General features: G+C 40.3%; 1 protein-coding gene across 1 annotated transcript in view; it reads right to left on the bottom strand.

The window, feature by feature from the left end:
* LOC145914048 (tenascin-X-like) overlaps window positions 1–22239 on the bottom strand; it is a 33286-nt gene extending 11047 nt beyond the window's left edge. The window contains exons 1-52 of the mRNA XM_083001826.1: window positions 21959–22239; window positions 21419–21625; window positions 21014–21147; window positions 20252–20414; window positions 19737–19901; window positions 19197–19382; window positions 18533–18702; window positions 17937–18092; window positions 17675–17788; window positions 17341–17509; window positions 17150–17281; window positions 16872–17023; window positions 16577–16719; window positions 16197–16319; window positions 15848–16015; window positions 15054–15226; window positions 14704–14841; window positions 14184–14306; window positions 13535–13716; window positions 13123–13278; window positions 12707–12849; window positions 12409–12519; window positions 12149–12331; window positions 11751–11917; window positions 11154–11338; window positions 10751–10921; window positions 10351–10458; window positions 9998–10165; window positions 9508–9651; window positions 9300–9437; window positions 9011–9148; window positions 8612–8749; window positions 8169–8312; window positions 7886–8020; window positions 7661–7792; window positions 7445–7588; window positions 7009–7143; window positions 6564–6710; window positions 6137–6283; window positions 5673–5810; window positions 5385–5543; window positions 5182–5313; window positions 4548–4805; window positions 4158–4292; window positions 3239–3346; window positions 2633–2792; window positions 2373–2465; window positions 2004–2146; window positions 1657–1790; window positions 1180–1314; window positions 552–734; window positions 68–234 (exon numbers count right to left, since the gene is read on the bottom strand). Of these exons, the coding sequence (XP_082857952.1) occupies window positions 68–234; window positions 552–734; window positions 1180–1314; window positions 1657–1790; window positions 2004–2146; window positions 2373–2465; window positions 2633–2792; window positions 3239–3346; window positions 4158–4292; window positions 4548–4805; window positions 5182–5313; window positions 5385–5543; window positions 5673–5810; window positions 6137–6283; window positions 6564–6710; window positions 7009–7143; window positions 7445–7588; window positions 7661–7792; window positions 7886–8020; window positions 8169–8312; window positions 8612–8749; window positions 9011–9148; window positions 9300–9437; window positions 9508–9651; window positions 9998–10165; window positions 10351–10458; window positions 10751–10921; window positions 11154–11338; window positions 11751–11917; window positions 12149–12331; window positions 12409–12519; window positions 12707–12849; window positions 13123–13278; window positions 13535–13716; window positions 14184–14306; window positions 14704–14841; window positions 15054–15226; window positions 15848–16015; window positions 16197–16319; window positions 16577–16719; window positions 16872–17023; window positions 17150–17281; window positions 17341–17509; window positions 17675–17788; window positions 17937–18092; window positions 18533–18702; window positions 19197–19382; window positions 19737–19901; window positions 20252–20414; window positions 21014–21147; window positions 21419–21625; window positions 21959–22034 (7753 nt within the window). The 5' untranslated portion in view covers window positions 22035–22239. The remainder of the gene's footprint in view (window positions 1–67; window positions 235–551; window positions 735–1179; window positions 1315–1656; window positions 1791–2003; window positions 2147–2372; window positions 2466–2632; window positions 2793–3238; window positions 3347–4157; window positions 4293–4547; window positions 4806–5181; window positions 5314–5384; window positions 5544–5672; window positions 5811–6136; window positions 6284–6563; window positions 6711–7008; window positions 7144–7444; window positions 7589–7660; window positions 7793–7885; window positions 8021–8168; window positions 8313–8611; window positions 8750–9010; window positions 9149–9299; window positions 9438–9507; window positions 9652–9997; window positions 10166–10350; window positions 10459–10750; window positions 10922–11153; window positions 11339–11750; window positions 11918–12148; window positions 12332–12408; window positions 12520–12706; window positions 12850–13122; window positions 13279–13534; window positions 13717–14183; window positions 14307–14703; window positions 14842–15053; window positions 15227–15847; window positions 16016–16196; window positions 16320–16576; window positions 16720–16871; window positions 17024–17149; window positions 17282–17340; window positions 17510–17674; window positions 17789–17936; window positions 18093–18532; window positions 18703–19196; window positions 19383–19736; window positions 19902–20251; window positions 20415–21013; window positions 21148–21418; window positions 21626–21958) is intronic.
* Window positions 22240–24272: the final 2033 nt, after the last annotated feature.

The raw sequence follows: 24272 nt of genomic DNA, 5'->3' as shown, positions 1-24272 counted from the left end.
TGGCACTTATCTCAGCAATTCAGAAATTCTTGAAGTTGTTGAAACGTGCAATGAAAAACTAGTCAACCTGTGTAAACCCTTCCGACGAGCGGGGAGCTTTCCTGGATTCCTCTCACTGCGGTTACCACAACCTCGTACAGAGTGTCGGGTTCAAGTCGTGTGAATAACGCATATGATGTTGGGAGATTGCTGGATACAACCAACGATCCATCATCAACCCGGCTTAACTCGACTCTGCGGAAACAAGAAATTTTGTTTTGCGTTACGTATCACAAAGGAAAGTGTAAGTGTTTAAATAACACTTTAATACTGTAAAAAATGGCATCATACACATTGGCTGTTCATAGGCCTGATATTACACATGTAAACGTTTAGTTACAATTCGGTCGGTTGCTAAAAACACCTCGATAAAACCAAACAGTACCCAGTAACGCATTCTAACAGTACTAACGCAAGAAAAAAAAACACGAAATATAAAGGGTTGTCAAGAGACAATTCATTATATTGAAACTGGCACCAAATAAAAAAAAAACACCAAAGCCAAAACTAACCTGTGAGTGTCAACATCAACATTTGGGGAAGGTGACCAGTTGGCGGTCACCTTATCCGGTTCCACATCCGTAAAACGGATATCAGTTGCAGGCTGGGGAGGAGTATTTGGTGGCGTTGGTTCCGGTTCTTCAGGGGTTGTCGTGAAACGGTGGACTACTGACATGCCAAGCTCTTTCGATTCGCTAGTGAAAGCAGACAGATATTGTACTTTTTATCTATATTTTTACGTGAAACTTAAAAAATGTGTAGACCAATGTGTCAGTATGGTATCATGCAAAAGAAACCTTTCAAGTTTACCTCTGAAACAATTCAAAAGGCGAGATTAATAATTGATTTTTTCATATTAAACTATTATGGAATAGCAAACAACAAACGAAGCATCTGCAAAAGTATACAGTAGTAATGTAACGAAATGTTGCAAGGGTAAATGATGTCAATTCAAGAAAACGAGTTTGTTATTTAAACTCTAATTTCTATCAACATAACTTAGTTTTAATCGCAACAATGCATTAAACGAAAATTAGTTTTTATACAATATTTTTACAGGTTAGTTATATAAAGTAGAGTACTGGGGTCACTGGAAAAAGTAATATTGTTTAACCAACACCAAGCTTTAATGTTGCTTACTTTTTAGAAGTATCGTTAAATGTGGGAGAAATAGTAATTTCATACAGCGTCTCAGGAACCAAACCAGTGAATTGATATTCGGTGGTGTCTGGAGTTAGCTCAACTTCTGTAACATCCCCTTCTCCACCAACTGGACTGTGTGTCAAAAACAAGTAAAATTTATTTTGTGCGAAAGACTGCAACATAATTGAACTATGTGTACAAAAGTTGTAATGGCATGGGTACCAATAAAACCTTAGAGGATATGAGGTCAGGCGCCCATTGTATTACTACGTTTACGTCAATGAGCGTAAAGAATCCTTCAGGCGCTTGGCATTGTTATTGGCCTGTTTTGTTATGTGCTAAACATATTAAACCTGGGCATTATCACTGTAAAACAACGCTGTTTTAAAACAGAAGTAACGTTACAGTTGACCATGTAGTGAAGAGACGCGCTGTTAACCAGCTAAACGATTGCACTGTTATGTTGAAACTTACTAGCGATGTACGACGTAACCAGTGATGTCGGAGTGTGGTTTTTGCCATGAAACGGTGGCGGTGTTTGGAGCGACTTGCACGGTCTGAATATTCCTCGGTGAGTCGGCTTTGGTTGTAAAATCGGTTCTTCCAATCTTTAAAAGTTTACAAACAAATTCACATAGGTTTTTATGTTTATTTAACTTTTTGGATAGTATCAAGTCATAATTTTTCTTTCTGGAAAAAATGTTATTTTGAAAGGTTTACGGTCACGGCTAATTTCAGGTCTGCTTTACAATTCTAGTCATTTGTTTTTGGCAAACAAATTTGACTAAACATATTTTTCAATGAACAGAGTCGCCACTAACCTCTCCACCTTCGGGCGTAAGAGCAATTATCGTGTATTTCTTTCCAGGCTGTAGATCTACAAGGTTGTAGGTCGTGGCAGTGTCGGTTAGAAGAATAGGGATGCCTACAATTCCCTCTTCGTCTTCGACGCGCAAAATCCAGCCTGCAATTCGCCACATTAAAACCATACAAATGGAAATGTACTGGTCTTGTTTCACTTCAAACGTGGCTCTACGTTGTTATTTAGAAAAATTAGTGTTTTCCATAGTATCTGCTGGAAGAATCGCAATTCTGGGATAATCCTAAACTAAAATCAGTTGTTCAATACTTCGTCAAAATAAACTGTCATTCACTTGCGAACTAACACAATGTTTAAAGTGTGGTCATACCATTAGACGGTACGACGTCGTCGCTTAACGTAACAACACCCTCATAACCAGTGATCTCCTCCACTGCGATTGGTTCTCCTAAGATGACGTCACCTGAACGTAGCATACATTAGACAAGTAGGAAGCGATGTCAGTTTAAGAAATCACGCAATCACGGAAAATGAATAACAGGATGAACTGTTATTAAACTAAAGTTTGCATTACTTTCATTTTAATATATAAAATCTGCAAAAAAAGTGTATTTAAAATTTTAGGAAAACCTGGCGCTCTGATTATGACGATCGTTTCTGCTGGAGGCGATTGGATTGTTCGACCAAGTGACGTTATCCTTACTTCCAGCTGTTCATCGTCAGGTGAAATGGGAACCACGTGTCGGGTGGTGTCGGGATTGAAGATTCGCTCCCTCCAGCTTTGTCCAGGCTTCAAAATATATCAGTTTAAAATAGCGTAGAACCAAACCTTTAAATCATGATAAAATACTTAAAACAGTTACAGGCTGGTATTAATGTTCCAACTAAGATCTAAAAAAGTATTTTGGTTTTGCTCAAACTAGCTTTAAACAGCCAGTTCGAGCGATCATCGACCACATTTCGGAACCCCTTCTTTCCATGTACCACCGACTCATAGATCCTACTGCGTAGTTACCGCCATAACCTACGAACCTCAACCAACCTTATATGACTTTTTACATAATCCCAAACCCTATTTTGAATAGAAAATATAACATCACTGTCAATAATAATTAAAGTTTTTATAGTTGAACGCTTTATCTATTTAAAACTGCCTTTCTTAGATAGTAAAGCGTTAAATAGGTGCAATGAGAAAGAAGTTATGTTTCATTTTAGGTGAGTTATACAAGGTCGTACCCTTCGTGTCTCGAACCGCGTTCCGAGGAGGTCGCCTTCAGGGTTTTCCCAACTAATAGTTACACGGTCGGTTTGCGGGATTCCAACCAGGTTGTTCGGTGCTTGCAGCTGGAAAGATAATGGTTTTCAGTAGTGATGCAACGAAACAGCAATTTTTTTATTCGGCCTAAACCGAATATTCGGCAAAAGTTGCCGAATCAATTCGGCCGAATAAATCGAAACTAATTTTGGTATCCGTCTCTTTAAAATCGCAAAAAATTTAAACAAAACATGTGCTGGAATGGATCTATGATCCTATCATACAACCTTTTATTGGCACTTAAAGAATGCAGTACCAAATTTTTAAAGTTGATTCGATGACAAAAACACACTAGTAGAGTTTGAACAATGATTCTAAACTTTGTGTATCAGTGTTGCTTGCAGTTAAAAAGTTTTCGGTTTCCGAAACCGAATAATTATAAAAAACTTGGTTTCGGCCGAATAAATTCGGCAAACCGAACTTTCGGTGCATCCCTAGTTTTCAGTCACGATTGTACCGTAACAGTAGATTAAAGTGTTTAGTGAATACACAATTGAAAATATGTTTTGTTGTTTTGATACCACGAATTAGCATGTAATTACAATCTCCATTGAAGAAGTTAGTTGTTTGTAGTTATGTTCGAATATATTGAATTCAATACCACTGCGACAATAACACCAAACGTATTAAATGTAAACTAATTATTAAAAAATACACAAAAATTACGAATTGGACCGCTCTTTTCTGATTCTAATATACAATATCGTACAAAAATTCATCCTTGGAAAACAGCTGCAGAAGTAACAAAAACATCTTCACTCACAACGAAAAAAAAATTTCATACCCACATTAATTCACACCTACCCTGAAGAACCTATAAACCTATGAAGTCGTTGTTACCTGAGTGATGAACGTAGCTAAAGCAGGAGCAGATTGTTGGTCACCCCTAGTTGCAAAAACACGAACTTGGTATTCTGTCCCAGGGATCAGACTTGGGAGGTTTGTTTCTGTTGCCGAGTTGGGAAGTTCCACTCTCTGTAATTATTGTATCTGTTACTAAAAACTGCATGCATCGAGTAACTGTGGCTTATCCACAAAAAAATAAATCTTTGCCAATTTCAATTTGTGTTTTTTTTTGTGAAGCTAAATCAGGCTAAAGTTAACTTTCTTTTAATTGTGCACATTATTTAGCTGCTTCGATTATGGTAAAGATAATGAAAGCAATAACGATAAACGTTCAGCTATTAAAAATCAATTTTCACACATTAACAGACTACAAACTATAGGCACCTCAGCAGGACCATGGCGTGTAAAAGTGGGCTCAAATTCCACTAAAAACCCATCGATTTCTTCTATGTCTCCCCTAGGCTCCCAAGTGACGTCAGCGTCATTATCGCCTCTCCTGGTTACAACCAGACTATGCGGGCTTTCCAACGGAAGAGGCAATGGCTCCGGTTCATCAGTGGGGATAGGTTCTGGACTGGCTGGTTGAGTTCGCACTACAACTGTTGGGCGAGTGGACGACGGTTCTGTCACGGGTTCAGGGGTCTAAGCAGTATAAATCAGGTTTACGTATGTTCTCAGAAATACCACTGTATTATTTTCTCGATCGAGTATGTGGGAATGCGTAAACCGAAAGAGAGTAAAATGTCAGTTCAAACGAAGTCCTTATCTCAACTTCTGCTCTGTCACTGTAGTCGGTATTGATGAGCAGTTGTTTTCAATATAGAACTTTTTTCGTTAAAGACTCACTATTCCCATGTTATATGTGCTATATATAACAAGCTGGATGCACACTTTAGAATTTTTGCAATCGTCGGTCAGCAGACATGGTGAAAAATACTTTTTTCCGCGCGAAACATTTAATAAAAAGTTTATATGACAGAAAAATTTTGATCTCAGTCTTTTTAAAAATTTCTTTTACCGTTCTGAAGCTGGTGGTGACCGTCGGCCTTTGGCGGTTTCTTCCAATAGCAGTCAAATTCACGGTGTATTGAGTATCAGGTACGAGATGGGTCAAGGTCGTGTACGGAGTTGTAGCGGCCACATGTTTTCGCTGAACAAATTACTATTTGGTAAAAACGGGAAGTGATTTGCTTGCTGGAAATTATCATGAGTTTAACTTACAGTGACAGGTAGGTAGTCGCGCGCAGTCTCTCGGTATGAGAAAATGTATCTGGCAACTGCGTCTGGATTTCCTGGTTGCACCCACTCGAGCGTTGCTTGGTTCGGACCGACTCGGGTAACTCTTAGATTGGTTGGAGCAATTGAGCCAACGATGGGGGCCTGAAATTCAAACACACTTTTATATGATTCTGACAAATCTTTTTTTATCAATTTCTTGTGTAAGGTATAGAATTTAGTAAATGCTTGTGTGCTTAATGGTAAGTTAGTATAAAAAGTTTAATTCATTACCTCTTCAGGGCTTGTCCGGAAGGTTGTGGCTACGGGAAGTGATTCGAGCTCGTTATAAACTGCAACAACTCGCAACTCATATACGGTAGATGGAGCAAGTCCGCTGATCGTGAGGTCGTTGCTGGGGTTGTCGCGCTCCTAAACGTATGTAAATGAGCCCCTGCTAAGATAGTTTATTCCTTTTTTTGCTTCGTTTAGGTTCATGTTTGTAAATCTTTCAACCGCATGTATTGTTAGAGAGCGTTGCTTGCGTCAAACACGGTTTCAACAAATTTCCATATTTTAGTATTAGTTCGGTTTAAGCGAATCAGATTTTGCAATGAGTTCTCCAAAATGCTTTTGTTTCAACTTTGGTGCCAATCAGTTTCTTTCTTCCTAATTTTTAAAATTGGGTACATTAAGATTTCCACACCGATGACATTCATTTCAATACGAAGTTGGTTACAATGTGTTTGTTCACATACCCTCACGTTCCCAGGTTCTCTAACTGGATTCCATTCAGCATGGAAGTATTCAACATGGTCAATTGGGCTTTCAATGAGGAAGTTGATGCTAGTGGAACTCTTGCCCAACTCACGAAGTCCAGTCGGCTGAGAGGGCTGCGTGGAAGTCTGTTAAAATAAGTTACAATTTCTTGGTTAAGTTCAGGCAGCAATATATTTCTAGTACACAATTTTGTTGTCATGTTACCGTTTGACATTATACTGCAACATTGCATCTAAGTCCAAAGTTAAGTGAAAACATGCATCCAGTGTCATCATGCAACTTAAGGTCACACCATGAAACACACCTATGTAAATACAAACTTCAATCATTCACTAATACCGATTTTCTGATCTGTACTTTTCTGCAGCTAAGGTGCAACGCCTACGTTCATTTTTTTAAACTTACCGGAGTAGCGACCGGAGTTTCAACAACGTTTACTACAGGTTGAGATTCAATGTTATCATCTACCATAATCAACTCCACAACATATCGAGATCCCGGTTGCAAATGGTCAATGGTTAGATCTGGTCCAGTTAGTACCAATTCTGTAAACTGTAGAGTATATTCTTGAATGAAAGGTATTCCACCCCATGTAACCTCTCTTTATAATCTCTTATATTATACTTTGAATTTAAAATAGCTTACTTATTTTTTTTCACATAATCCTGCATCAACGAAGCAAACACGTATATTTATATTATTGAATATAGTTTTTAATATTAAGACAGTTTCGTTTTTGTGAAAATTTAAGTAAATTGAGATTTTTTAAATCAACTTTTTACATCAAGTCCACTTTAAAAAACGGGAAAGACACTTTTACGTGTCTACCATATAAAAAAAAACGTAGTACATCGTCCTCGTCTTCCAACCGATATCTGATGATGTAGTAATCTGCCTGGTCGTTAGGATTCATGTGGAAAGTCACTTCATCTGGCAATCTACCGACACTTTGAATGTTGTCCACCGTGAAACCTGTATCTTCGGGCTGCGAAAGCAAAATACAGCTTACACCAAGCAATGCACCTTTTTAGGATTAGGCCAAAATCATAAGGGACAGCAGTACATGTTATCAACCCTTGTTAGACTAATTAAAGAAATTATAAACCAAAGCTTGGGCTTCCAGAAACGAAACTGCGTTACACATGACGAAACAAATGTAATTTAAAGCGAAACATAGCAAGAAAAAAGCAAAACGATGAACCTGAATTTAAACGTAAAATCGTTGCTTACGTTATGGTGATGAAAAGTGTATGTTCAAAACTTTTCGTAAATGGTGCAAAAAATACCTGATCCGGTTGAGTTTCAACTGTCGTCTCGATTGGCACCGACTCCACATTATCTTTTACTGCAATCAGAGTCACCAAATACCTGGTGGTTGGGACCAGGTTGGTCAATGTGATGTTAGGGCCAACTATAATGGTTTCTGTCTCCTGTGCAAACGAAAGGCAACGTGTTAAGTAGTTAGAAGCAAGTTAAATACGAAAATGTAATGCAGTAAATACCTCTACTTCGCCTTCTGGTCTGTACCTGACGATATAATAGTCAACGTCTTGATCTGGGTTCAAGAAAATCGTAACCTCATCCGGGAAAGTCCCGACTTCCGTGACGTCACTTTCACTCAGAGGGACAAGGGGCTACGCAGATCACGCAACAATTATTTTCCGCACATCATACTTTTAGGTTAAAAATGTATGTGAAAGTCAAATAACTAACAATGTAAAGCTTACCAGTGTACGAAATTGTCCCTCCAACTTAGGCGAATGGCCGCCCGAACCAACTGCTGTCACAGACACGTAGTAATCGCTGTCAGGAAGAAGTCCAGGTATCACCATCGTCTGTTGGATACCGGGAGTCTCTCGCAACTACACATACACGTGAATGAAAGAAGTTAGTGTGCGACTTCTAATCAATATACGCACACATACAGTAATGAGCTAAGGGCTTTACAACGTTTTTCACTTGCCCAAACAAAGTATTTTTAAATTTATTCTGGAAGAGAGTTTTACTTACAGCCGCCACAGTGTCTTCCCTTAATCTGTATGATATCGCATAATACTGGACGTTGTCTGTGGAACCAGTCCACCGCAAGGTGACGCTGTCCGATGTTGGTTCCAGAACAGAGAAAAACAGTGGACGAGCAGGTGGCGATTGTTCCTATATATAAGAGAACGCTTGCTTTTTTTGTGGTCACTGATTTTTTTGTACTATTTTGCCGAGGTAATCGTTGTCTTCAATTTTCCATCTGGGCCAGTAAGTAGGCCCAATCTATTTTAAAGATGTGCGTATTACTAAACTTCTTCGCAAGGAAAACGTCAATACTTGTCACTAGCAATTGTAAATTTATTAGTTTTTAGAATTGTTTTCAATTTGCTTCAAGTTCTAATTCTACGAAAAGGGGTGCGCTTGGTTGAACTTTGTAGTAGTTGTTTTACGGTGGGAAATGTTGAGCTTACAGGCGGTGTGGTAAAAACGGTCCTTAGCAGAGCCGATTCTCCTCCTTCTCTGTTCAAAGCCCGTATCGTCATTTCGTATTGGACGTCAGGTTCCACAGTCAGAGTCACTCTATTGTCGAGGGGATTTGCACGGTAAATCTGCAACCAAAATATGCTGTGGAATCGGCGATCTTTGTTGTGTTTGTAAAACTTTTGTTTGATCAATAAACCTGGAGTTCCAGCTGTGACTTTCAGGTTCAATTCAAATTAACGTTTTTCTGGCAATTAAATCACTGACGACATATTACCGTCATGCCGAGCAAAAATGTAGGCATATCCAAAATCGTCGTAAATGCGCTTTTGCAGCAATTTGGGAAAATAGTCCCTGACTTGCAAATGCCCCTTTTCCTTTGGACTTACCTTTTCTGTCCCTCCTATTGTCGGCACGTATCGTATTTCATACTGATCAACGCCAGTCCTACTTCCGACAATTTCGAATGTTATCCTTCTTGGCTGGACCTCGATGATCGTGACGTCAGTAGGGGTAGGTGGCCTCCTCTGTCGAATATGAGACATACATTCATTGTATTTGTCGTATTAGGTTTAACACACATTGGATTTGATTTGATTTGGAACGGGTTTTATCCTTAAATGTATATGGTTAAAAATGAGCTATAGAGCACGGTGGAAACAGAACTTTCACACATACCTTCGGGGTGGTCATTTTCGCGCGGAATGGCTCCGACTCTACGTTGTCTTCGACCGAGGTCGCGCTTATAATGTAAGGTGTGTTTGGAACCAGTTCGGTGAGGGTGATTTGATCCGTCGGGGAAGTCCCCTCAGCCACCTGTATTAAGCCGAACATTTGTAAAGAAAAGACTTAGGTCAGGTTTCTACAATTGAACTAGGAAAGCCACCTTTTCGGGAACGCCCGGAATCGGGGTCTCAGGGCTGTAACGAATCCGGTAAAAATCAACGTTGCTGGGTCCTTGTACAACAATCGTAACCTCGTTAGCTGAAGGGTTAACGACCCTGAGGTTGGTCGGGGGGTTTGGTCGGTCCTGGAATGAAAACGATATTGTGTTGTTCAATGTAGTGTTTGTAAATTGCGATGCATGCATTTTTAAGGTCTTTAGATGTCCCAAGTAATCTTCATTATCGTTTTCCAAAATGGTGTATTGGAATCATTTAAACCAGGTCTTTTTAAGCCGTAGGTCGCAGCCCCATTTTGGGTCGCCAAAAGTGATTTTGGGGTCGCGGAACAATTTAACTTTTTGTAGAGTCAATTTCCTATATCACGCTCTTAGGTGTATTCTAAAGGTCGAACAAAAATGTATTGTCAGAATGGGGTCAAAATGTTTGAAACGCCCAGATTGAAACAATCGTCGTTTTTGAACGATATCATACCGATGTGGACGTGGTGAAATAGAATTGGGTTGGCTCAGATCTTCCGTATCTGTTTTGTGAGGTCATGAATCCTTCGTAAGTTTGTCCTGGCCTTAGTCCTCGAAACAGGAACGATCGTGACCCTCTCGGCACATTAAAAGTTGTGTACGTTGGCGAGGTTGCCCCGCGCTGCAAGTAAACAACACGATAATCACTTGTCATAAAAACACTCTAGCACGGGATTGCAACTCAAAGACTGGTATCTGTGCTTGCTCTGATCCATTTATTTTAGATAGTTCCCAAAAAATCTGCATCACTATTGTTGATGATTCATTCAGTTTTTTCCAAAAAATGTTGTGTATTCGGCCACTTACACGTCGAACTTGGAGCTCAAAGCCTTCCGGTTGAGGATTCGGTTCCACTTCCCATTCCAATACATGCGTGCTCTCCTCTGGGCCGTCCACCGGCGACGTGAACGTTACCTTGGAGTAATGGACAATATGAACTAACAGTGACATATGCGCTTTAAATCAAACTTAAACATTGCCATATAGCGACTGTTTGATCCCTTCCTAATTGTGACATGTGTATAACAATTATGGGAATATCCGTTAACCGTGTCACAGAGTTTCTTGAGATTGTTATTAAACTCTATTCCTGAAAAATAAGCAGTTTTTTGCAACTTACAACGCAGTGATAATTTACTTGCAAACGAGGCCCTTAGTAATGTGGTAAACCTGACATAACTTTTACTAGAAATGTATGGATATGTACCGGGCCTGGTGGTCCGCTGATAACAACAGGAGTGCGTCCATTGCCGCCGCCGGTTGGGTACATAACCCGGCATTCGTAGTTGCCATGATCTGATCCTTGTAGGTTCGAGATATCGAGTCTGGATGCATCGCTGGAGGAGAGGCGTCCCGCGAAATTAGACGACTCAATTTGCTGCTCATATTATATCGTTGTTTGTTATGTTGTGTAAGAAAATAAAATGCAAATATTGTATGCTAATGTGCAGAAGCTTGAAGTTAACTACACGAAATAAAAGAAACAAAGCTAATATGCTAATCATAGTAGAGCAAACGTGATAAACACAGCAGTGTTCTACTATGTATCTACAAAACTATGTATGTTTCAACAAACAACTTTGAAATTGTGTCGTTATAGCTATACCAACCTGTCTGCCGGTAGATGTATCATAGGTGTATATGATCCCTGGCTCAGCCCCATCTAACTTGTACCACGTAACAACCGGTTGTCCGGGTGTTGTTGTGTCGTATCTGCAGTAGAGAGTGGCAGTACTTCCAACCCTGTTTGATCTCCTGGGGTTCGAAGCTTGGACCAGGATACGACCGATTGGCTCTGTAAGTACAACGTAGTCGTTTAATTGGTTCAAACACTGATGCTATACTCGTTGCGGCTCTGGATAAACATCACTCGTAAAAGTTTTGCAATTCACGTTCGATTTCGTGCATTTTGTATTTCATCTTGATTTTGTGCATGCCGTGGTAACCAAAGGGCCAATGTTTATTCAAGCACCGAGAAATTAGAACGACTAATCAGTTCAGTTTGAAATTAAGAGATGTAGAAATTGGCAACCGACGCATTCAGCGGGTCGGTGCAGTAGTAACTGCACTCTAATAAATTTAGATTCATGAAAACAGAACGGTGCATATATTCTTGGGCACGCAGAGTCTACACAATTGACATATAAATCAACATGAGGCGAACAAAGCAGACTTAATGAAGAACAACTAAAAAAACGGTTCCTAACCTGTGAATACGTCCCTGACGTTTGGTACACTTTCCAAGCCATCTCGTACAGCGTAGACCTTGAACACGTACGACTGACCAGGTTCCAAGTTGACCACCCTCAGATATCGTTGTACAGTATCGTACGAGGTTGGGGCTTCCCGTGTGCCGTTCCTCTTGTATTCCACCCTGTCAAAAAACAGAAAAATTAAACTGGGCGACACCCTGGCGGATTATGAGGCATACTATAGAAAATGACAAAAGAATTAAAAAATTACTGATCCATAAGATTCAAGCATTTTTCTTAAAGACATCTTACCTAAGTTTAATAACTAATGAAACACAGCAGCAGGTTCTTTTGGCACTTGAAATTAATCAGAGAAAACTACACCAAAGTATGCAGAAAAGAACAGTAATTACCGGTAGCTGTCAACAGGATTAACATCGAAAGGAGGAGTCCATCTTGCAGTGACTGTCGTTCGACCCTTGGAATCAAACCTAAGATTAGTGGGTTGGGATGGAGCAGTTACTGGCGCTTCGGTGACAGGTGTGGCAGCTTGCGTCGTTAATTCAAAGTTGATCGGTTCGCCGCGTGCACCGTTTCTGTGGAATAACAAATAAGGAATTACAATAAGGATAAAAAAGGTTAATAAAAACTACAAAATATTTCAAATGCTTACAACACAGGTATAACAGTGACTCTATATCTTGTCGATGGAAGTAGATCGGCGATCTGGACAGTAGGGTTGTTTACAGTGACGATGTGCTCCCGTCCGTTATTGGTGATATCCCTGCAAAAAATTCCTCAGTCAGCGCGAGACTTGTTGTATACTTATTTCTCTCATGTGTACAAACATCTTATTTTATTCAAATCAACTGAAATGAAGCAATTTACTATTCAAACAATTTAAACCGCACAGAATTGCGACGATTCACTTTGGCTGCGATGCCAGTAAACCTTATAAGTAAGTAACTCACGTGTATTTAACAATATAGCTTGTTGCTTCTTGTGGTGGAACTTCCCAAGTGATGGTGACAAAATCTCCATCAGTTTGGAACACCTGAGGTGTGGACGGAATAAAAAGTAAGCTGGTATCGCTTCGATCGGTGATCGTTGGAGTCTAAAAAAACAGTGGTTTCGTTATGACTTTCGGCATCTCAAAACTCCATTAATTAAGTTCTATGATCACAAGTCGCCAGCTTCATGGTAAACACAAACTATCAGCGTTTGTGCTGATTAAAAATTGTGCCCATATTGGCATAATTACTGTACGTTTGAGGCTCTTCAGCAACCCAAAAGCAGATTGTTTACAAACTCGCCATCCAGAAAGTCTAAATCATATTGTGGAAAATATTCCGTTTTGGAGCAGTTGGTGCAGCTTTGAGCCACTTACCACCGATATTGAAGTTAGATGGACACTGGGGGCAATCCCAGGGTAAAGCACTTTACACTCGTAGGTGCCACCGTCGCTGGCTCGTACCGGCTCGACAACAAATTCAACTTCATTGTCCATACTGATACGACCACTCATGTCGCCTGCAGTGCGCTCCTGAGGATTTAAAATTATACGTAAAATGCGTATTGTAGAATAGTAAAGTAATCTGTAACTGTTGGAACCAAGGTATTCTGGCACGCTGTCATTTGCGCACCGTATTAAATCTTATATTCCATTTTAGGCGAAATATATATTTCTGAATTAAACGCCAACTGAGATGTTAGCATGATATTGTCTCGAACTTACATAGAAATAGAATTCAAACGGTACGCACTTGAACTTTCATAGCAATTTATCCACACATTTTTACCTCGTGACCGTATGTTTGTGGGCCGTGGTAAACATACAACAACTGTTCTGCCCCATCAACAATTTTGCTCCATTCAATAGTAGGCCGAGTTGGTGACGTCGTTTCGTGCGGGCAGCGCAACACAAGCCTGCCACCTACCGACTGATGCACGACTCCAGCCGGTCGTTCAGGGATTGTTTCACCTGAAACCAATTTAGAAGGTAAAATATGTTCGGAGCATTCGTATTACTTAGAGATCTGCCATGTATGTAAAAATGAATTGAAAAGGTATTTGCACTGATAAAAACAAGGGGTGTAGAGCTGGACATCCCAATGAAACGTGATTTTCTGACAGAAAAAAGGTTTACTTTGATCAAATGAATTTCATATATTTCGGGCAATTTCAAGTATTTGGCTATCAAGTGAGCTGCAAACGAGGCCACAATTTTGGCCCATTATGTCTAATCAGTGCAGCTTGTGACTAGTGATGATGTTTCTCTTCAAACAGAAAGGCAAGACATAGCCTTCACCTGGCCGTTTGGCGGGCAAGATCATCACTAGTTACCAAGTTGCACTATAGACGTATTACACTTAAGATAGCAGGAAATACCTTTCATGGTTCTACTTCATTCACAAATGCAGCCGCATTGTATGAAACTCGCGGTATTACCTGTAGAAATGCATGTGATATCCCGCATCAGCGTACATGTGCAGTCCTCCAGAGTGCGACCGTCTGCCGCAGGTCTTCTCCAAGTCTCATTCACAGTGTGTTGTACTCCATCCACAAGACAAACTAAACAAATAGATAAAACCTTTGTAATTAAATTCAAAGCAAAGAAAATGTTTTGATGCAAGTTGAAGGGTACATATTAGTCTATATCCGCAAGTTGTTATTTGTCAGTAAAGGCGCTAAACAAAGTTTTATAAAATGCTTATAGTTTATATCTACTTTAGGGTGCGTTGATGCTGAGGTCTTAAAACCGTATGTGCGAGAACTGGTCGGTGTTTTAAAGAAGGACTCACAGGAAAAATGTCAAAAATTAAGTTTTTTCGGTCACTATTTAGAGCTAACTAGTGAATTTACATTGTCACTCTTAGTAATAACCCTTTAACTAATACAACCCTCATAAAGGATGTCGCTATTCTAAGTTAATACATTCGTAAAAAAAAACATAGTTTTAACTCCTCACTAATTGGTTCACAACGCCATCGTCCGCCTCTAATCTTTCTGAAGCAAGTACAGTTTTGCATATAACCCCTCGGGTTCCGCTTGTAGAACTTCTCGTCGGCGGCTCTCCAAACTCCTTCCACTTCACAAACCTCGTTCACTGCAGACAAAGTGACAAAGTTAGAAAGAGTTTTCATAGTATTTTTCAATTTAATTCAATTTTCACCAATACGACGTGTCAGTCTCAGATCTGTAACTTCTGTAGTTACTGCTTTTGAAAGCCTTTTAGGTGATCAGTATGTCCGAAAAGTGCACCAATTACTACAGAATTTAATTCAATTCAGTTAATAGAATAGTCATAACCTCATGTACCTGTAGTCACTGTTTCAGTAACTTCCGGGCTCTCCACGGACCCTGAGACCGCAACAATTGTTAAAATATACGTGCGTCCTCCTTCCAGTCCTCCAGCGTAAAATACCGGATGAGTAGCGACAGTTTTGTAAGGACGGTCGCCCATGATGTACGAAGCAGGCTCAATGCCGACACTGCAACAGGTCACAGAATCAGTCGTTTATGTTTTTTTCTATTGACTTTTGGTATTTAAAAAATCGAGTATGTAGGCTCCTGAATCATTTGTTGCAGATACGAATTGGACGAACATTTCCTTTCCATATGTGGCAAAAAATGTTTTATTTCCTCTATTACTCGCAGCCTTTACAGCTTTAAATGCTTGGTATTTTAAGTTTGAGTACATCTCGCACGTTGCAATCGCAAAAGTTTGTGTCTTGAACGCAACTAAATAACTGCCGCTTGTAGGCTTGATTACTCGCGTGGCTTAATTTGTCTGCGCCAAATCAATAGTTTACGTTTGAGAGCGAACGTTTTATGTTGCCGCGATAGGGCCCTACTGTCGGTAAGTGTGACTTATATTGTCAATTGTGTACTTTATATTTTTATCGTATGTATTTGTTTGCAGAAAAACTTACTTTTACAAACTTGACCGCACCAATTTAATAAAATAAGTGGGAAAGTGTGCCTATGAGTGGAGACAGCGGCAATTCAGCAACACACCACAGCTTCAATTTAAAAGGCTGCGGATACACACGTAAAAATGCGTATGTGCGTATCTACAGGCACAAACACGGGTACGTTTTTCTATGTCTTACTTGTAAAAATCCACTTCTTCTCCTGCAGCTGGTTCCCAGTTTGCGACGAACGATGAACGTGTTACGTCACTTACAACGAGATTGGTTGGAGCATGAAGGTGGGTGGGACGACTTCGAGTTGCTGGGGTTGTCACAGTTATTGGGGTATAAACACCTCTCACGTTATTCCTAGATATAACATTAAAATCAAACATTGTACACCTGGTATACATATGGTAAACTTGTTACCAATGTCAGTCATGTTTTTTGACAAGACAATAGCTTTGACTTATTCTATTTAGTCATATTTTTAACTCTTCAAAACAACAACTTAAACTATAAACCTTTAGCTCTCTAGCATTGAACTTACGTTATAGGAGTAATATGGAAGTCGTAAGTCGTTCCAGGCTGAAGACGCCGTTCTGTCACACGGGGGTTGCTCGAAGCTCGGATTCTGTATTTCTGCCACTGGCTGTTCGGTGCGGTTACATCCCTGAAAAAAACAATATATGAACATATTTACAAAGTTACGAATTTCATGATTAATGAAAACTGTCTCCCTTCTGTTTCTTCAGTGATTTTTTTCCTAAATTACCTGTTTTTACAAAGCTCAACCATACACAGCACTTCGGAAATGGTTGCTGTGACTAAAAAGACACAATTAACGAAGTTTGTGCCGTTTTCATTTTCAAACCTACCTAACACCAACATCCATTTTCATACATTTGTAAGTAAAAAAACTTGTCTTACCTATATGCCACTTCATAATGTGTAACTGCCTGTTCAGGTGCAGGCCAGCTCAACGTCACGGTCGTTTCAGTGACGTCACCCAGTTCCACGGGTCCAGTTAATTCGGCCGGAGTCGATTCTGTCGTTGCGTCGGCGGATGCAATCTAAAACATATTCAACCGCCATCACATGCAAGTTTCAGAATAATGATAAAGGGCGAATGCACTGTATTTTAAACTATCTTACAGCTTAAAACCGTTGTCACGAATAGATAAAGCGAAAGTACTTATTTTTAAGATACTCGTCAATTTCCCACCTCAACCTCGGTCCCATTAACAACTGCGTAAAGTGTAATTCGGTACACAGTCCCAGATTGAAGTTCTTCTATGCTGTACGTAGTGGTTCCGGGTTCTAGCGTTACTTCGTTTGTTTCCTCTGTCCCAAGGTCAACGTACACGATACGCCAGCCTACAAGACACTCTTGGTTTAACCACAAACCACGTGCTAGTATTATATTATAATGTTGTGAACATATAAAGCTTTATATAAGGATTTATTTTTGTTCAAATAAAACACTTTCAACATTATTCTTACCAGTTACTTGGACATCGGGCAATGGCTCATTGAACCAATTGAGGATAATCTCATCTTCCTGGACACGTGGTGCCGCCAAAGGTTGAGCTGCGGACAAAGTGGTCTCGCCAGATGAACCGGGTATTGTACGTGCTGTAAATTCAAAGCAAGTCAGTGTACAAATACTAATAAAAACCCTTTAGTAAAAATACCTGGAAGCTGAGGAAGCATAAAGGTCAAAGTGGCTGGAATCGAATCCTGACCTTCTATGATCGCATAAATCCTGGCTGTGTACGTTTGGCCGGGAAGAAAGCGACGGTATATCACGTGGCTTTCAACCCCAGGAGATAAGCGCACTCTGCCTATCGCATTTGACCCCTCCTGCATATGGAGCAACAATTACAAGAAAGCAGTTCTAGTGTGTATGGTAGGAATTCTTAAGCGACTTGTACCTACGTGTAGATAAGAGATATATTGTGTGCATGCGAAAATGAGTAACGTGGGAAAGATTCGATCGAGTATGAACATTATTGTATCTTGTCTTACCTGTTGAATTTCCAACCTAAGCCCATCGATCTGTGCTTCCGGATTGGTCCATTTAAAAGTCACCTGACTTATGCGCGGGACGTAGGTAAGTTTAAAGTTTGTTGGAGACGAGCCCTAAAGAAAAGAACATATCAAGACATTAATTATAATTTCATTGTATATGTTCTGGTATTACTACATCTTACAATTTTGCAAAAAAACAACAATTCACCATACAATATCAATAAAAAAACTAATAAAAACTCATGTTTGTGTTTTTTACTATTGAAACGTCGGTCCGTTGTGATGTAGTAGTGATTCCTGGGTAAGAGGCCTCGCATTCGAAGGTTCCTGTGTCGCCGTATTGCATATTGGCTATCTGAAGCTCATTAGCATTGGGCATGGACAGCCTAGAAGAGTAAAATCCAGCTGTGGGAGCCTGAAAAACACCAGAAAAGTTACAAACATTTTGTTCCCACAGCTTCTTGATGTTTTATCTTTGTGTTAATTAAACTAACCACGTAAAGGTGCGGGTGTTTAAACGAAATATAATAAATATTTTTGCCCAATGTTCTATATGTAGGGTACAGTGTGGAGATGAACAAGAAACCGGATTATATAAGAAGCCGTATCAGTCTTATGACACTGAACCATACGTTTTTGGTTTGTCACTGATAAAAAGACTGATTTTTATTTTCTAAAAAAACATGAGGTTTCGCGAATTCCTCTCGCTTCATCAAGAGCAAACCCAGTGAACATTTGATAAATGTAAAAATATGACAAGAAATATGATATCTAAATTGGCGTGGACATCCGGGCTTACTGAAAAGGAAATAAAAAAGATGTGATCTACAGTGTACATAAAATCCTATGTCGTACCACTGTGCCAGTCTGGGTTGCTACATCGTATGTGAAGATGTGCTGTCTTCGGCTGCCAATGAGTTTGTACCACTTTATAACAGGTTGAACGGTCGCAGCTTTGTTGTAGCGACAATACAGCGTAGCTGTTTCACCGAGTGCGTTGTAAACGGCGTCAGAAGCTCGCTCGCCTGCAAGATTATATTTCATGCAAGTTATATCCAAAAAATTATTCTTACTTATTGTTTACCGTAAATGAAACTACTTTATTTCTAGGTAACGGGCTACACCCTACATAGACTAAACCACACGTGTTTTGGGGTCAGGCGCTTTCAAAAGGTAAAAAGTAGAGTCACGACGACGTTCGGTATAGTCTGGCTGTGCAGGCCAAAGCAAAACCCAGTGTATAGTGTGGTTGTGAATGTGAAATTATTGAAAACCAGGAAACCGATTATGAAGTGGTTAAAGCGACCACATTCCTCGTGTAATATAAGCAAATGCCCTTGTATGCAAATGTATGTTTCCATGAATTGACTTGTAACTCCTGATACTGCACCACGAACATCCATGTATGCATACGGTTGAATTTCAATTGAAACTAACTATTTGAAATCCAAGCGTCGGATTCATAAGATATAATACTGTTCGCCAGAAGCCCAAAAGACATCCTACCATATAAACTCACCGATACAGTAACCGAATTTTTGGTCCGCATCGTAGTTGGCGGTGGTAGCGCACCAACGAGAACCAGAGCTTTCGTCAGTCTGGCAAGTGTGGTATTGTACACTGCCAACAGAGAAGGGAAAGTGACATCGGGCACCGTTGGAATTGCCACCATGGGTAAACACGTATCCATAATATTGGTTCAACTCTGCAAAGAACAGGAGTACTCATTGCCACAATTTTCTTACTTTTGGCTTTATTTAATATATATCAAACCTTACACCCTAGTACAGTAATTCTCAATGACCCAAACAAAATCACTTTTTACAAAATTAAAAGATTTTTATTTTAAACGTGATGCATTTTGCTCGTGGCCCCAAGGAATGGCATCGTGGGCCCTTAGGGCATAGGCCATCGTCGAGAAACACTGCTATAGTGCATGGGATTTCTACCAGAAGAAATATAATTCTGACAGAACCCCAGGTCTAATGTTAAACAAATGGAATTTACTTGCAACAGAGATAATACGAAAGTCGCCAGTGATACAAATATGTTCACAAACCTTCGATGGTGGTAATGCAATCAGCGACAACTTGTGGGTAAATCCTTGCTCTGCTGGTGGCGCAGAATGGTTTGCGTGTGGGGTCACCCTGGGTCGTGCAAGTGGAGTAAAGTCGACCAGCCAAGTCGAAAGGAAACTTACAGTCTTCACCAGAAGCTGTCGGGACTGAAATAAATCAAAACATTCTATACGTTGTGCCAACTTCCCGCGAGCCTCGGACGTACTATGCGTGTTCATACGTTTGTCGATCAGTAGCATAAACGCTTATTTGTGGGCTGTTTTTGCTTTATTTTTCATGCAATTATGAATTTCAAAGTCATTACAGAATGAAAAAAAATGGATCAATTTAAACCAAAGGACCCCTGGCAGCCCGTCGATCACGCACCGCATCGATATGCTTATATGTTCAAATTAGCAAATTTGGGTTTCTAGTCAAAGGCAAACGTTCGATTCAAGGGGGAAACTTGTCAGTATGTGGTCAAGTTGCTAAATTTGCGGACATCAGAGAGTCATACCTGAGCAGGTTGCTGTTGTCCCGTGACATGTGCACAGGGCGTAGTAACCACCAGCTTGTTGGATGGCAAAATACTGATCGGCTTGAAACAGGGATTGTTGACATTTCAAGTCAGCATCGTCGGTCACCGCATTGTAACCCAGGTGCAAATTAGATGACCTACTCTGTGAAAACGAGACCCAACAAGTTTAAACAAGTTTTTCATTGGATCCTAAATATCAACGTTGAACTACAAAGATAGCAACTTATTATGGATAAGTAAAATATCCACACAGTTGCTGCAACAAGTGGACATAAAGAAAATCTACGAAACTGTGTAATTACCATAGATTTGCAACCGGAGATGTATTGCTATTACTTTATATATTACAACTCTTACACGTTTGATCATTTGCAACAACACTGTGTCGCCGAGAAAAGGCACCAAACCACAGGCAACAAACCAACTTCGTCAGGTTTCGCTGCTACTGCGTTTTTTTCTTCAGGGAAGATTTGCTTCTCTTTGCTATCAGTTAATGATGCTTTTAACAGGACGTCTTTGCCGCCCAAAGCGTTTACCGACGGTAATCACCGTGGTGTTGCAGAAATGCCCAAAGTTTTGATTTTAAATTAGTTGCACTTGTTGATTATTTCAAACCCAATCCATCACAAAGAAAGTTTTACTACCAAGCGAATTTCTAATCGTCAACTTAGAGTAATTTCCCAACATACTGAAACACTGGTTTTACTGGCTTTACATTTGCATGAAACATACAAACCGCACCGAGGAGGTGATGCGCCCAGATCGACAGCTCAGACGCGCGTTTGAGTCGCACGTGCAGTCCATCAATACTCCGTTTACGTCCATTTTCCATTCGCTGTTCAGGGCGTAATACCGACCCTGGTATTGACAACGAGCTAAAACATAAAAGTGGTCGTTGAAGAAAAAGTCATCGACGAAACACCACGATAAATAAATTATTTAATGTTTGTTAAAATACAGACTCATCCATACAATATTTCCAAAAAACGTTTAAAAAATCAAAATTTTAATTGCAAGGCTTGTTTGTGCTATGGAACAGTATTTTTTGTTTTTGTGTGGCTTCAAAGTTTTAAATTTTTTTTATTACAAAACTCTTTAACTGGCATTACATTTAGTATTACATACTAAGGCACTCTCAACACCTACTTGCTGCCAAGGAGCGGTAACTCGTGTCGTACCCCGATCCAGTTCGACCAGATCCACGGTGTTCAACTCCAGTGCGACAGGACAAGCGTGTTACCTGACGATCAGCAATATAGGAACAGGTGCACTGAGCGCCGTCGGTCCTCGTGAATTGCGTTCCAACGGGGTAGGTATTGCCCTCCTTGTCTTTGCACCGGAGATTCGTAACATCTGTGCAAAATAACATTAAAGTTGACGTTTTTTAAGTAAAATACCGTTGCAAACCGCTCCAGTGGTTAGTACTTGTTTTCTCTTTGTGTTTTAAACATAAACATTGATTGAATATATAATTTTTCACACTATTACTGCTTAATGACGCTAAAATATGTAACTTTGAAGCAAAGACCGAATGTATGTCATTGGACGTCCAATTAACATCCCATCCAAAATGTAGACAAATAGCATGGTAGATTGCATCGCATATTGCTATTGAATATCTTTAAAATAATTAAACACAAGTCACTATTCTATGATTACTCACGTTACTAACTACATTTCACTTACGCGATGTCATTGGCATGGCCTGCACGGCGACCAGCATAAACACCGACAGGCACAGAGGCCACAGAACGATGTTCATGACTGCAGCTTTGCTGTTGGCGGCCCTTTGCACGCTTTGGTGAATATCGTCGGTGGCTTTAGAACTGAAGGTCTGGTTTCCGTACCGTACGTCTTATGATGCAGGTGCAACCCTTCTACGGTTTTTTAATTACTCCCGTCGGCCCTATTTTTACTTACTCTTGCCAGAGCAAAAGTCCTACTTCAGGGTAAAAACAAAATAAAAAAGATGAAAAAGTTAGCAAAAAACTGCCCTAATGCTCATTTTCGGTATGCGCGTTTTAGTTGCAAACTAAATTGCATTGTTCTATATATGTATGTTGCACAGACGCCTTCTACGCCTATCTGCTTCTTATGTGGTTACGAGCAACGTGCTGCTGCAAAGGAATTTCGGTATGCTGCTCATAGCTAAATTTGGGCCGAAAGCAAATAACAGACGCAGCAATTGGTTGAAAACATGAAACCGATAATAAATTTTTTATCAAAGCAAATGCTGAACGCTTGGTGGCCCCCAAAATCTCAACGATAAAAATTATCTTCTGGCTTCTTGATGCGAAAGCAGTAATGCAACCTTCTAACACATGCAATTGCCACAAAGCCATATGACCTAGCATCCTAAACCCAGGCACCAGACTGGGCCACGATGTCGGGTGCACCTGTTTTTAACCGGTTCCAGTAAAAAGATACGAAGAACAAAGGCTTTCAACCGCGGGGTGCCGGCGTGCGAGCTGAAAAACTTTTTTTGTCTTGTTCCGGGTTTGCACATACCCTCCCCTACAAGTACCGGCCTCGGCGCAAGTTTAGACAAGCGGAACGAACCCAGCGGGAAAGTCACAGTCTCAGATGATCGCTCTCTTTGCCAACAAAAACAGGATGCCTTCATTATTATGTAACTTTTTTTCGCACAACTGACCACAAGCTTTTGCGAAAATGTCACCATGCTTTATTTTTGACGCAATTTTCGACTTTTGTATTGCTGTCGTTTGTTCTGAGGAGAAAAGTACAAAATGCATATTATCAAGAGTTTTGTTTGCGTCTCTTGTTAAAAACACTGCATTGCCACTTGATAAGTTCTCTTGGTGATGATTTTGTATTGTTAGCAATTGAGAAACGTTTAAGTTGTTTGTAACTGTAAGTAACTTGCAATCTGGCGTACAAAGTAAAAAAGACTTCTTTACATTTTACACCACAAAAGAACTCTCTCCTTTTACAGTACTGTTGGTGTTTTTTTTACTTCTTAAAGTGAACACAAATCGTCGTTTTGGTCTGGAAAGATTAAACACCGGTGACTGCTACCTGACGCTTTAAACTGACTTCAGATGAAACGCCTTCTGCACATGTGAGGTTAAACCTGAATTGCCAGATGTGAACGAAGAGTCCGACTTAACAGATGCACTTTGCACCTTTCCGGGCATTCAACAAGCCCTGGCGTCACACCGACGAAGTCCCGCTCGGCGAAGAAGTAAAAGGACGGAAGCAGTGGCGCCGGTTGTGAATGGAAGAAGACAACGGAAGTGCATGGGGTGTTATTGACCGTACAGACTGGCACGCAGTTCCCGGCGGGACCTATTCAGTCAGTCCGCGGGATGAATATTAAAACTTGGTGATTTGAAACGTCGCTGTGGTCGTATAAGTTAATAACAGGCCGAAAAGAAAAACTCATCTGTCTACAAAATAAACAAAATGTATTACGAAGATGTAGAAGGCTGGTAGGCATTTTGTACAAAATGTGACGCTAAAGGAATCAAGAGTTGGAGATTTGCTCAATACAAAACTACTTCAAACGTTCGTACAAAGTTTCCAGACAGCTATTGACGTTCAAGTCAATGTGTTTGCCAATGCCGCGCCGTTGATCGTTTTGCACCGGACAACAAGGAGCAACATATTATTCCCAGTAAATTCATGGAAACGCCGTAAATCGTCATGAGTCATAAGCGGTTTCCACAATCAGCAAAACTGAACAAAAAACACTCCCAAGAAACGTCATCAGTTTTGCCAAAACAACACTCATGTCATCGACCCTGTTACGTCACTTGACCGCCTTTCCGCCTGTCTATTGCGACATGTCGCGCTTGACTGCACACGACGACGCAGCAAAACAGTTTCAAATTTGCGCAAAACAGTGCACACGGCCGGCGGTTTATCACCGTGAAAACCTTGTTGTTTTACGCGGCTGTAGGTTGGGATTTTGAAGCACTGCTTTAGTGAAAACAAGGCGCCCGTTAAGTAACACAAGGGTCGTCTAGGGGCCAAGACGGGG

Source organism: Ascidia mentula, chromosome 9 (genome assembly GCF_947561715.1).
Source record: "Ascidia mentula chromosome 9, kaAscMent1.1, whole genome shotgun sequence".
Taxonomy (NCBI): Eukaryota; Metazoa; Chordata; class Ascidiacea; order Phlebobranchia; family Ascidiidae; genus Ascidia; species Ascidia mentula.
The sequence above is the reverse complement of the archived record's forward strand: the minus strand, read 5'-3'. Positions and strand labels throughout refer to the sequence as shown.